At 34.9% G+C, this 13,082-nt stretch overlaps 1 protein-coding gene across 5 annotated transcripts in view; it reads right to left on the bottom strand.

The window, feature by feature from the left end:
- Positions 1-656: 656 nt before the first annotated feature.
- The window catches only part of ptbp3 (polypyrimidine tract binding protein 3), an 80,415-nt gene continuing 67,989 nt past the window's right edge, over positions 657-13,082 (bottom strand). For all 5 annotated transcript variants that reach the window (XM_067433929.1, XM_067433932.1, XM_067433930.1 and 2 more), the window contains 3 exons: positions 11,589-11,805; positions 11,034-11,111; positions 657-7,681 (listed from right to left, as the gene is read on the bottom strand). In XM_067433929.1, the coding sequence (XP_067290030.1) occupies positions 7,549-7,681; positions 11,034-11,111; positions 11,589-11,805 (428 nt within the window). In that variant the 3' untranslated portion in view covers positions 657-7,548. The remainder of the gene's footprint in view (positions 7,682-11,033; positions 11,112-11,588; positions 11,806-13,082) is intronic.

Below are 13,082 nucleotides of genomic sequence, written 5' to 3' on the forward strand. Positions count from 1 at the left end.
CGGCGAGTAATATAATATTATATAATAATAAATGTTTACATAATATAAACAGCACAAAGCAAACATATAGTGAATCGAAAGTTATTCAGGGGTAATGCCATGATGTAGGCTATTGTGTGTGTGTGTGTGTGTGTGTGTGTGTGTGTGTGTGTGTGTGTGTGTGTGTGTGTGTGTGTGTGTGTGTGTGTGTGTGTGTGTGTGTGTGTGTGTCAGAAGTGTGTGCTTGTGACTCTTCAGCTCCGCCCATTGCAGGCCTCCACAGGCTCGGCTGTTTTCAGAAAGAATGGGTACAGCGTATCTGTTTTTTAAAAATATGATAAAACCAAAGACTCTTCAGAGATATGAAGGATGGAATACTACTCTACGTACTCAAGATTAACATGAGACTGTCAGAAACTGTGTTTTATGTACCCTTTAAGTTAAGCAGAGCAGGTTAAGGCAGAGTAACAGATAGCGGAGTGATAGTTAGTCATAAACAGAAGAGGTTAGAGGAAGAGGAAGGTTACAACCATTCCAATACTCTTACAAACACAAATCATATTCTCTCTTCAAATACAGGCACGGAAGAAGCCAAGTTTGCAGAGCATTGAATGTGGAAGGAAGTCTGCTGAATTAAGGACAAATCCAGAAGGAAAGACATGAAGACGCAGAGGACATAGGAAAGTACAGATGTCATGACATTTATTCAAGGCATGCTACAATTAAAGTTGATTAGGAAAAACTTCAGCAGGGTGGGTAATAAGAATAATAACTCTAATAATGATTATGCATAATAATAAGCCATTCATAAACAGAAAAAAATGCTTTCTACAAAAAATACAAATAAAATATTCACTCAATCATGCACTGCAAAAATTAGAAAATATGTTTCTTTAATAGTTTATCTTCTATTTGCATTTATTACATCAAACTCATAAACTGGATACGCTCATGTCTCTCCCCAATTCCCACAAGTCACATAAACTGCTTTACAAATGAAAGCTGGTACTGGTATGATATCAAAATACAGAAGACAAATTGTGTGTTTTTTATGTTAATTCCCATAAATATAAAAACCAGTTCATATTGGTGTGTTTGTATCTTGTTCCCCAAAACCTTTTTTTTTTCTTTTGGCCAGGTAAAAAAAAACAATAAAATAAAATAATAAGGGAACACATATGTACATCATTTGTTTCCTTTTGGTAGTGAAACATTCATAAAAACTATAAATTAGGTATTTCAAAGCATCCTGAGATCAACTCAGGCACTTCTGTATGTGCGCTGTGCTTGAGCGACATCTCAGTTAGCTAATTTAGTCTAGCCCCTCCCTTTATGCAAATTATACAGATCAATTAGTATATTCATAGCCCATAAATTTAGTCATGAGAAGAGAATAGAAAGCATTATGGCTGAAATTTGAAGTTCAGGTTGTAAGGGTCAATTGCATTGTAATAAAGCAATAAAGCATCTCAGTCTGAACAGTGCTGCATCAGTTCCAATTCAATCAAGTCCTTTGGTTTCAGTGGTTGGTTTATCGTTACGGTCTCGTACGTTTTTAGAGTAAAGCTTTTTAATGGAGTTGATGACGAAATAAGACAAAAAGTGTAACCGCGTATCCAGTTGGTGGCGACTATCCGGAGCTATTCATGAAATACTGAAAGCGTAAGGCTGTTCACATGAATCCATAAGGGCCCGGTAACACATTCACAATCGTAAATGAGACTAGTTGTGGGGGGGTAGTATGGCTTGACCTTTCTGAGGGAAACAAACCGAGACACGTGGAAAAACAGACATGATCGAGAGTGGAAAATACAAGAAGTTTGTCGGTTTCTGATATACAGCCAGGAAAGAAGTTACAAATAAGCTAGATGAAAGGCACATAAACTTTGGTCCTGCATTATTTGTGACTTTTTCAGTAAAAAACCTGGAAAAAACCATACACGTGTGTATCTATTCGAGTGAGCGTGGATATCGATGAGGAAATGTCTTACAACACAGCGGAACGTTGTTGCCTGAGTCGAGACGTGGTTGGAAACATGTTTCGCTTCGAGAAACAAAAATGAATGACTTCTGTGACACGTTTATGGAGTCTGGCTTTTCTCCTGTTGATAAATAAAAAGCATGGCAGCCGGGAGCAGATCGGCTGCATATAGTTCCCCTCCCGAACGTTTCCGACGGACCCGACCTCTAGCGATCGCTCCCGCTCGCACACATCAGTGGACGTTACGGACCCAGAACTGCTGTTGTGAAGAGGCAGGGTGACAGACAACAATCTTGAACCAGTTTTCACACTCTTAATAAAGAAAACCACCCCCCCCCCCTCCACCCAAAAAAGAACAAAAAGTAACACAACAGAGCAAGAACGAAACAGGCCAAAACCCCTAAAATGAATCAAATATAAGGTACAGTAAATAAGATACTCCAAAACACACACACAGGTGGAGGTCTCAGATATCAGCATCACTCTATAGCAAAACGGAAGGCAGACCTGAACACTCAGAGCGAATGCTGTGGGATTCTGGGTCTGTGCCAGGCTAATTTAGACAGATCATAATCATATTAGGAGAGGATATCAAGCAAAACAAAAAGTCTGATAAAGTCCACACTGGCAGATGTTGATTTCTTTCCCATGAGAAACTCACCAATGTCACTTTATGATTTGTGGGTGGTTGCCAGATTGTTCTTATGTGGTTGCAAAGATAGTCGAAGTGGATTTAATGCGTTGCTTTTGTGTTAAGATGGTTGCTAGGTGGTTACTTACTGGCCCATAGTAAAAAGAGCCCAACTCTCTAGATAAGACTTGGGTGTCTGCTTCAATAAGTTTTTTTTTTTTTTGCCGTTTTATCATTCGCTAGGCAAAATTTGCACGTGATAACTTAAAAAAAGTTTTTTTTGTTTGTTTTTTTACAGATGTGCATCACATTTTTATAGATTGTGACTTTTTATCTCACAATTCGGACTTTATTTCCTCAGAAATGCAAGCTATAAACGTGGCGTAATTGCGCATTATAAAATCAGAATTGGGAGTTATAAACAGAGGTGGACAGTATTGACGAACTTTTACTTTCCAAGTAATTTTGTTTTTCAAGTATATGTACTTTCTCAGTGTTCTTCTTTGGAAAACTTTTACTTCACAACATTCCGAAACATAATATTGTACATTTTACTGCAATACATTTCATATTGAATATCATTTAATACTTAATTACATTAAAAATCTAGTACTGTATACTTATACTCAAGTAAAAGTAATTCAAAGTTTTACTTGAGTAAGTTTTACAAGTAAAAAAGTACTACATTTTTAATGTAATTAAGTATTAAAGGTAAGAAAACAACAACTTTTATTTATGAAATGTAGTGCAGTAAAAAGTATGACATTATGCTTTGGAATGTAGCGAAGTGAAAGTTTTCCAAAGAATAACAATGATAAAGTAAACTTAAAAATGTACTTAAGTAGAAAGTAAAAATACTTATAAATCTAAGTTTATATCTCGCAATCCTGACTTTTTTCTCAGAATCGCAAGTCTATATCTCGTAATTCTCTCAAGATATAATTGCAAGATATAAACTCACAATTGTGTGTTATAAAGTCATAATTGCGAGATATAAACTCGCAAGAGCGAGGTATAATGCCATAATTGTGTGAAATAAAAGAATTGCATTTGCAAGTTTATATCTCGCAATTCAGACGGTTTTTTCTAAGATTCGGAGAAAAAAAAATTGTGTATCTCGTAATTCTGAGGAAAAAATATCTGATTTGTGATATAAAAAGTTGCAATTATCTTTTAAATAGTTTTTATTCCATGGCGGAAACAAGCTTTCATACATAACAGCTCATAAATTCAGACTACAGTATTTAATCAATAGGCAAGTTTACAGCAACCTCTTTTTATGTCTTTCATCGTGAAATATTTATATCAAAGATGGAGGAACGTTGTTTTTGGCCTAGAAAGGCTGTATGTAACAATAGTACACGGGTCTAGCACACGTATGTACACACACACACACACACACACACACACACAAACACACACACATCTGCGAGGGAGAATAGAGACCCACAGCATGCTCTGAACATGGTTGAGTTCACCGTTCATTTGTCTAATAAGAGCATTCACAGCACCATACATCATAACTTACATCTCATATCATATTAAGACCACATGGTACTGAGTCCCCACAAAATGCACATCTATTAGAACTACACAACAAAAAATAAAAATAAAAATCAAGATCAAAATAAATCAACCCTCTCACCAATCCCACAAAATAGTACATAAGATATTTCAGGTAAAATTTCTAAAACCTATTTGATTATGAACACATAATAAGGCACGTAATAAGAAATTAGGTAAATACACAGTAAATATGATTTTTTTTTCACCATGATTTCTTGAATGATTATAGTGGTACAAAAACCCGATGAGGTTTCAAATTTGATTTTTTTTTTCTCTTCCATAAAAAAGAACAAATTACCAAAAATAAGTAACTTTTTTTTTCTCAAAAAATCTTGACAATCCTTAAGATATATAGACCTGAATAGTTTTGCTTTAAGACTGTAAACTTCAACAAAATTCGATTTTTTTTTGAGAAGTGAAAGCGAGGTTTCGAATCGCTTCAGGTGAAATCAGTCAAAGACAAAAAAAGTCACTGTCCCTTGCCTTGCATGAACATGAAGATTAGTTTAACAACCGTGATTCAAATGGACTTCGGCAGAGGATATAGTGCACAGGCACACAAGCTTCTCCCTTTAGATGCTACTCAACGGGTCTAAGTGACCCTCCTTGGAATGTTAAGGCCAGATTTTCGCTAAATGAGACAGCACCTCGCTTGTAAGGGAGACATCACATATCCTAGAGAGTCCCGTTGCAGCCGGTAATAATACACTAATACTTACTGAGCACATACATACAGAATCAGCTCCTACTATGTGCTCACCATTGCCATGTTCCAAAACCCAGTAAGTTGCCTACTTAGGCGACATTTTAAGGCAACACAGGCGCAATCCCGACACAAAGGTATCTAATTTTGGCTAAACTTTAAGGCAGCATTGCATGTACCCTTTGTGGATAAGGCAATTGTGCATTGTGATAAGCTCATTCAAATTCAAAATGGAGGGTGAATCGATGCAAATGCAGATTTACTTCGAATTCGTTCAGTACTGAGAATATCTATAAAATTGTTTCATTAAAAATGTATTATTTTGACTAAAGTTTGGTGTTAGAATCAGGCTAAAAACACTGATTAATAAAGTGATTACAGTAGAGTTTAATATTAGCATGTCGCTAAGCTAATGTTGCGATAGCCTATTTTAGTAAAAGCAATTATACTGAGCATGTGCTATGAATTTTTACATTTATTACAGCATGTCTACACAGTTCTCGCATTGTGCTGTAACATGTTGAGGCTTTCTACAATGAACGTCAAAGTGAACATTTGTCCTGTTGCCAGAAGTCGCGCTAACACATGGAGTGCCTTAGACAGTAAACAGATGCCTGTTCTATTTCTGTGTCGTGTCACACTGCATCCAGCATAGACAGTATAACTGATTATAATGGGTTCACTTTGTGTCTGGTATAGACACAGTGTTAGAGTAGCACAATGTTAGTTTAGCAACGTGCTAACCTCAAACTATCACTGTAACAAGCTTAAAGTATACACAGCACATGCTCAATATTGGAATGTGATATGGATTTCTACAATTGGAGTTACTTTAGCAACATGCAAACATCTAACTCCACTAAAATCAATCGAATCAGAATCCTGTAGGAGATGCTAGTTTTGCATCCATGATATAAGAGTCTTTGTATTATTGTATTGGCTTAAAAGAGTCACATTGACGTTTTTACCAATGATACGGACTCTAGAAGAAATTCTCTGGTCTGGGCTCTATTGGAGTCCAGTTTGCTGTGGACTTCTGTACTATCAGTCAGTTCTACAGCATTCCGTATCAGTCCCTTATGGGCTCTGATGGCGATTTAGATGCTGCTTTAGAAGGCAGCAGCCTATGTAGCAGCTCACTAAGGTTTGGGAACTAGGTGGCGTGTCATTCCGACTTACTCTTTCCATTAGTATTTGGTTTGCTGAGATGCAGAGGCATTTAATGTGGGACTGCAAGGCAAAAGAGAGTGTCATCCTCTTTTTTTGCTGTGACTCAATGGTCTTCACTACGTTTTCTACAGAGCCTATGGCTGCAAACTCTCACACCTGTGGACAGAGCCGAGGAGTGAAAGAACAGAGGATAGAACCTTCTGCCCCTGTGTGGAAAGATAGAAACAAGTAGAATGAAAGGAAAAGACTCAACTAAGAGCAAAAAAGGGGAACAGAATGGAGGAAATCATCAATTTCCCATCAAGATCACGGGCTTTACCATTCACATTGAGAATTTCACTTAGGAGGAGGCGGAGCCTCCTATCAGGCTGAGTGTTGCTGATTGGAGCGTTCCAGGAGGGTTGACAGCTGGCCGTAAGTGTTCCGGAATGATCGTGCATGTTTGAAAACGGTCGCCCCGGTTCAGAAGAACCCGATCGACTGGACAATGACATTGTGCGCCATTGCACACAGATGTTCTCTGACAGCTTTGCAGGTGCGGAGAGCCCACAAAAGGCTGGTCTGTCCAATATAAAATTTCAATAATACAAGAAAAAAAAACGATTCACGCCATTCACTATCTATTCACAGATGCCTACCATCTGGCTATACATCTTTGCACAGTAAACAGATATGAGGATGCCAAACATTCCCCACGGTGCCTGTCTTCAAATCAAAACGATCAAAGTGCCGAGAAACAAAAGGTTTGTGAGCCGAAACAGCTGCGATTGAATTTTAAATGCACCCATTCTTGAATCCATAGCAGTCTCATTTTAATGCTACTCAGAAGAAAAGCACAAGCCTATTGGTTCAGGCCATCGCTACAGATTTTTTTTTCCAGCAGCACCTTGATGAGGATGTCAGCGACATTCAAACGGTGACCGTGCGTCCAAAACATCCCACGGGAAATGGAGCTCTCTGTCGAAACAGCCAATGAGAATGAAGGTGTGGGTTTTGGGGGAGGCACAGAGAAGACTCCGCCCTCACTGGGTCTGGGGTAACAAGGCCATTCGGCTACAGGAGTGTCAGTCTCCAATGTAATCGGCAAGTGTGCGGTTAAGAAACTTTCTCAGCATTGACTTTTTTTTGGAGAATATTCACCTCATGTTAGTTTGCGTTTCGCATCAACGAAGTCCTCACCAATAGACTATAGAGGGAGTCCTACTTCCTCGACACGGAAGTTCCCATAAACGTCACATTGTCATGGATATCCCATGTGTCTCCAGCCCTGGTATCACGAGAGTAAAACAAACTCACTCTCAGACTGTCTAAAGGTTTTGCAGTAGTCTCTTAATTGCTTTTTTTTTTCTTTCTTTTTTTGGGAAAATCTCTAAAACTACCTCATTAATATCTATAATGTTTTTTTTGTTGAAGTTTGTCAGTCAGTCTTATTCTCTGAATGAAACAGTCAGACTGCTGAAGGTAGAAGGGCTGGAACGGGGAGGATGGGGAAAGGGTGCGTTTGTAGTGAAGAAGATGCTAGATGGTGGATTTGGAAAAGGACACTCGCAAATGGTGGTTCTCTCCCAGGTCGTGGTTGTGGAGGACGATAAGCGCCTGAATGGCTTCTTCCACGGAACCCAGCTGGATCAGAGCCATCTTGCGGTCCTTCCTGTCAATCATATATCGATAGTGAAAATCAAACACTGGATGATCATGAAAAAACTCAATTAGCTCAAGTGCCAAACAGGCTTGTGCCCAATTCAGAATTTAATTGAGAATGACTCCTAAATTCCAATTCAATTCTTGATGTCAAAATCAGGATGTAGAAATACAATTCGAATTTGAATTAAAGGAAGCAGAATTGAAATTCAAGAAAAATTCAAAGAAATTCATATACATGTCCATCTTGCCATAGCAGCTTCTCTCTATCTGTTGAGAGAATCTTTAGTGTTTCAGGAAAGATCTTCAGATCAGATAGTGTGTATTTTTTCTTAAGAAAATTGTGGTTCAGTGTTGTATAGAAATAAAACCAAGAGATACACTTTCCTAATTTTATTAAGGAAATGTAAGCAATTTTGAGGCTTTAATTGAGGAACCGGTTAAACTGATAAAATTAAGGAAAATAAGATTACTTGTTTATTTTAAGAGATTTAGCTCAATTATGCAGTTTTATTTAGAGACAGCATTGTTAGTTCCCAGCATGATTTGCATATGGCTGGAAATGTAGATTAATATTGAAATTAAGTGTTCTTTAATGTGTTTTTCGATTGAAGGGAAACATCTGTTAATGTTTAATGTTCATTTATGTTTGTCATTTGAAAAAAATTCTGTTATGTTGAAGTTTTGACCATTACCATTGTGCAGAAGAGTAGAGCTTATGGTTAGGTTGTGATGTGAACAACTTATTATTATTATTATTATTATGAAGAATGTTGCTTTGTTTGATGAGCAATAACTTTGCTAATGCTTGTGCAATAACAAGTTTGTTTCTACTTGTGCCAGCATCAAACAGACTGTTAAATGAATAACATAACTGAAAGTCAAATATAAACAGGTTATTTTTATTTACTCTAATAATATATATATATATATATATATATATATATATATATATATATATATATATATATATATATATATATATATATATATATATATAAATAAATCAATTTAAATTAAAAAATCACATTCCACTAGTAAGAATTCATCATTAAAAACTACTGAGATATTACGTAATATTTTTACCATCATTTTTTTTTAAAGTAGATACTGTATAATATTTTTACAGTGTAGATGTGTGTAATGGAATTGTATTATTAAATTACAAAATTAATGTAATTGTTGTATTACTGAGGTAAAATGTGTCATTTAATTAGTTACTAGTCATATTAAAAGGAAATTGCTTTGCATTGATAAAGTAATCCAAACCACATTTATAATGGGTAGCTTACTGTATACTCTACTATATAACTTACTGTATACTCTAACATTTGAATGTGAGAGTCAACATATTCTTTCTGTTGCCTGACTGTGGAATTTCTTTGAATTGTCATGAATTTAATTCTACTTCCTGTCATTCCGATTCCAATTCAACTTCCTGTGGGACAGAATAAATTCAATTCAAATTCCAATTCATGAATTGAATGGAGGCCAATTCTGAATTTCGCACAAGCCTGGTGCCAAATCGCAAACCCTGATTTAGGATTAGTTGGTCCAATTAATTACAATAAGGTCAATGACATAAAGAGAGTTCAAAATCTTCAGAAAGCCAGAAAATCTTAAGAACAGGTGCCAAGTTCTTAGAAATGTACTATTTGTATTCATGTTTGTCCACATATACCATTTATTCCATTTACAATTTTCAATGTGGTTTTATGTGGTTAAAAGATAAAGTATACAATTTTTATTCAATTTTATATATGTATTATAATACATATTTGGAAACATTACTATTTTTAATGTCTTTGTCTTATAAAGCCTGCATTTATTTGATTAAAACTACAGAAAAACTGTAATTTTGTGGAATATTATAACAATTTAAAATAATGGTTTTCTATTTTATTATACTTTAAACATAATTTATAACAGTCATTACTCCAGTCTTCAGTGTCACATGATCATACAGAAATCATTCTGAAACAGAAACTGTGATACTCTTTTTCCGGATTTATTGATGAATAAAGTTAAAAAGAACAGCATTTATTCAAAATATAATATTTTCTAAGAATTTAATTCTTTACTGTCACAATTGATCAATTTAACAGATGATTGCTGAATAAAAAGTATTCATTTCTTTTTTTTTAAAGAAAGAAAATAATTATTGACCTCAAACTTTTGAAAAGTAATTTATATTGTTACGAACAATTTCTATTTTAAATAAATGCTGTTCTCTTTTTTATTTATCAAAAAATCTTGAAAAAGTATCACAGGTTAAAAACAATATTTAGCAGCACAACGGTTTCCAACATTGATAATTAATAATAAACACTAAAAATCATCACTGAATTTCCTCTCTCCTCTCCACCTATCGCTGGTGTGTGGTGAGCGCACTGGAGTAATGATACTGAAAATTCAGCTTTGCATCACAAGAATAAATTACATTTCAAAGTATATTAAAATAATAATAAATAAAAATATTTTAAATTGTAATAATATTTCTACCATGTGATCGTTTTCTCTATATTTCTTATCAAATAAACGCAGGCTCGATGAACATAAGAGACAAAATCATTAAAAATAGTAATGTTTCCAAACTTGTGACAGGTACTGTACTGTACATCTTATCATTTTATTACAAAAGACAAACCTCAGTCAATGTAAAACAGAGGGTGTCCATTCCTGCTCCAAGAGGACCTTCCAGAGTTTAGCTACACATACACTCTTAACACCCTAAGGTACTAAAGTGAACCCCTAAATTGTACATATTAGTACCTTAAAAGTACATATTACATTTATTTATTACATATTACACATACCTTTTCGGTTTTGTACCTTAGGGTATTGCCCCAGTGACAGCAATGTTATGTACCTTTTTTCTGACAGTGTATGTCAGCATTTTAGAACACACAATTGTCATTTTTTAAATCCTTGTCCTCTTTCTAGCACGTTCTGATTTTTTCAGAGTTAGACTGGTTCCTCTGACAACAAATGTTTCCTGTTCAAAAATGTTGTCCTAACCATATCTCTACTCCTACCCATAAGTTATCCCTAAACTCAGAGAGAAATGAGGGTGAATAACACAGATGAAGAAGCACCTAACCTTGACATAAACTGCACACTTGTCCCTCAAATCTGATTGGTTGATTGGACTGTGGTTCCATGAACATGTACTTGATGAAATCAGGTTTTGTCTCTTTCTAGCAGATTGTATAGACATTGTTGATAACATATGAGTTTTGTGTTTTCACAAAACAGCTCATCCTTATCGGCCTTGTTGTCTTGGGAGAAAACTACAATCAAACTTGTCCCTGTGTGATAAATGATTGCTGAGAACTAAGAAAACTAATGTGAAGAGAACTCACTGGAAAAACTTGAAGGCCTTGACCGTGTATCCAGAACTGGCAAACAGGTCTTTCAGAAAATCATCCGTGGTGGAGGGACTGGGGCGTGGAAGGAAAGGAACAAAAATATAATGTTTACAAAGGACAAGAAATAGCACCTTATCTGATGCCAACAACAATTCAAAGTGAAAAAAACGTTATATGATATAATAATATGGGCGGAGTGATATGAATTCCAATCATGTATCATAGTTTGAGTAATTTTACAACATTTTAATAATATGCATCACAATATTGTCAATATCTGTTTTTCAAGTGACTTACTTGTTGTAGATTAAATACAACGTTTTTATACGTATTATACCCTAATACGTTTTTATAAAGATAATTTAAAAAAAACTTACAAACTTGTGTACAATTTTCCACATTAAAAAAAAAAAAATTATTCTTAAGTTAGTCCAGCTGAAAATGGGTATTTTTGTTGTTGTTGCAACATCTAACTAACCCATGTATTTTTTGTAACATGCTGTATTTGGCATTTGGTGCCCTATGTGTGGGTGTTTGCCAGTGACTCACGGGATATTTGAGAGGTGCAGGGTGGCAGAGGGGGGGAAGATGTTCTGGAAGTTCTTGGAGCCGGGCTTTTTAAAGCGGTGCAACGGGCTCCCACTGAAGTCCTTGGTCAGGCCCTGGTCCTCCTGACCCTCCCTGGGGAGCTGCACCGTCTGGTGCTTTGAGATGGTCACACGGATCACCTTACCATACAGACGCTGACCGTTCAAGTGGCTCATCGCTTAACAAACAAACCATGAGATAGTGTGTTAAAGATAAGCTTTAGCCCGGAGACGCATCATGTTACAACCTTACGCTGAACCAATCTCTTTCTTACATTTGAACAACAAAAACTCAAGCATAAGATTTTTTCCCCCAGTTTTTCAGTTTTGAGTGCTTAATCTCGTTTTGTACACATTTTGCCTCATTCATGAAACACAAGCAGAGCAAAGTTCTGTAATTCATTTTGCAAAATGATTCTTAATTACTGTACAAATGTGCATAACATAATTTGTAGGTGTAAATTTAGGTGTAAAACAATATCAAAACCATCTTTTTACATACATATCTGTGTAAATTGTTCACAAAACCATTCTTGCATACATTTCTTTGTAAGCATATGCACTAAAACATTTACCTTTATGTAAATTTGAGTAAATCATTTTGCAAACTGATTCATTACATAAATTATTGTATAAAATGTTGATTAAACTATTCTTAGGTCATTTCTGTGTAAATCAATATCAAAACTGTAAATTGTTAGCAAAACCATTTACCGTTATGTAAATTTGTGAAAATTATCATCACATAAATTACTGCATCAAAAATATTCTTACATCAATTTCAGTGTAAATTGTGCATAAAGCTATTCTTATGAAAATGCAAATTATTCACAAAACCATTATTGTGTACACTGTAAAAATTATTTAGAAAAAAAGTTACATGGTTGCCTTAAAATTTTGAGTTAATTGAAATAAAAATTGTGTGATTTATTTCTGATGAAGCAGTGAAACATGCCAAATTGTGCTATTTTCACGATTTATAAATTTTTTAATGTGGTTCAGATACAATAATATTTTGAGTTTCTATTTATTAAACTAATTTCCTTCATTGTATCAACTCAAATTTATAATTTCAATAACCTCAAAATTAAGGCAACCAGTTTACTTACTTTTTTAAGTTAAACCAACAATTTTTTTTACAGTTTTTTTACACATTTTTTTGTAGATTGTGCACAAAACCATTTACTTTAATGTACATTTGAGTACATCATTTGCAAACTGATTCATACATAAATTACTGTATACAATGTTGATAAAACCTTTCTTAGGTTAATTTCTGTGTAAATCAAAATTAAAATGATTCTTACATAAATTTCTGTGTAAATTGTTCGCAAATCCATTCGCCTTAATGTAAATTTGTGTAAATCATTTGCAAAATTATTCTCACATAAATCATTGCATTAATTGTGGGGAAAAAATTCCTATGTAAATTTCTGTGTAAATAGTTCACAAAACC

The sequence above is a fragment of the Pseudorasbora parva genome, chromosome 23, assembly GCF_024679245.1.
Source record: "Pseudorasbora parva isolate DD20220531a chromosome 23, ASM2467924v1, whole genome shotgun sequence".
Classification (NCBI taxonomy): domain Eukaryota; kingdom Metazoa; phylum Chordata; class Actinopteri; order Cypriniformes; family Gobionidae; genus Pseudorasbora; species Pseudorasbora parva.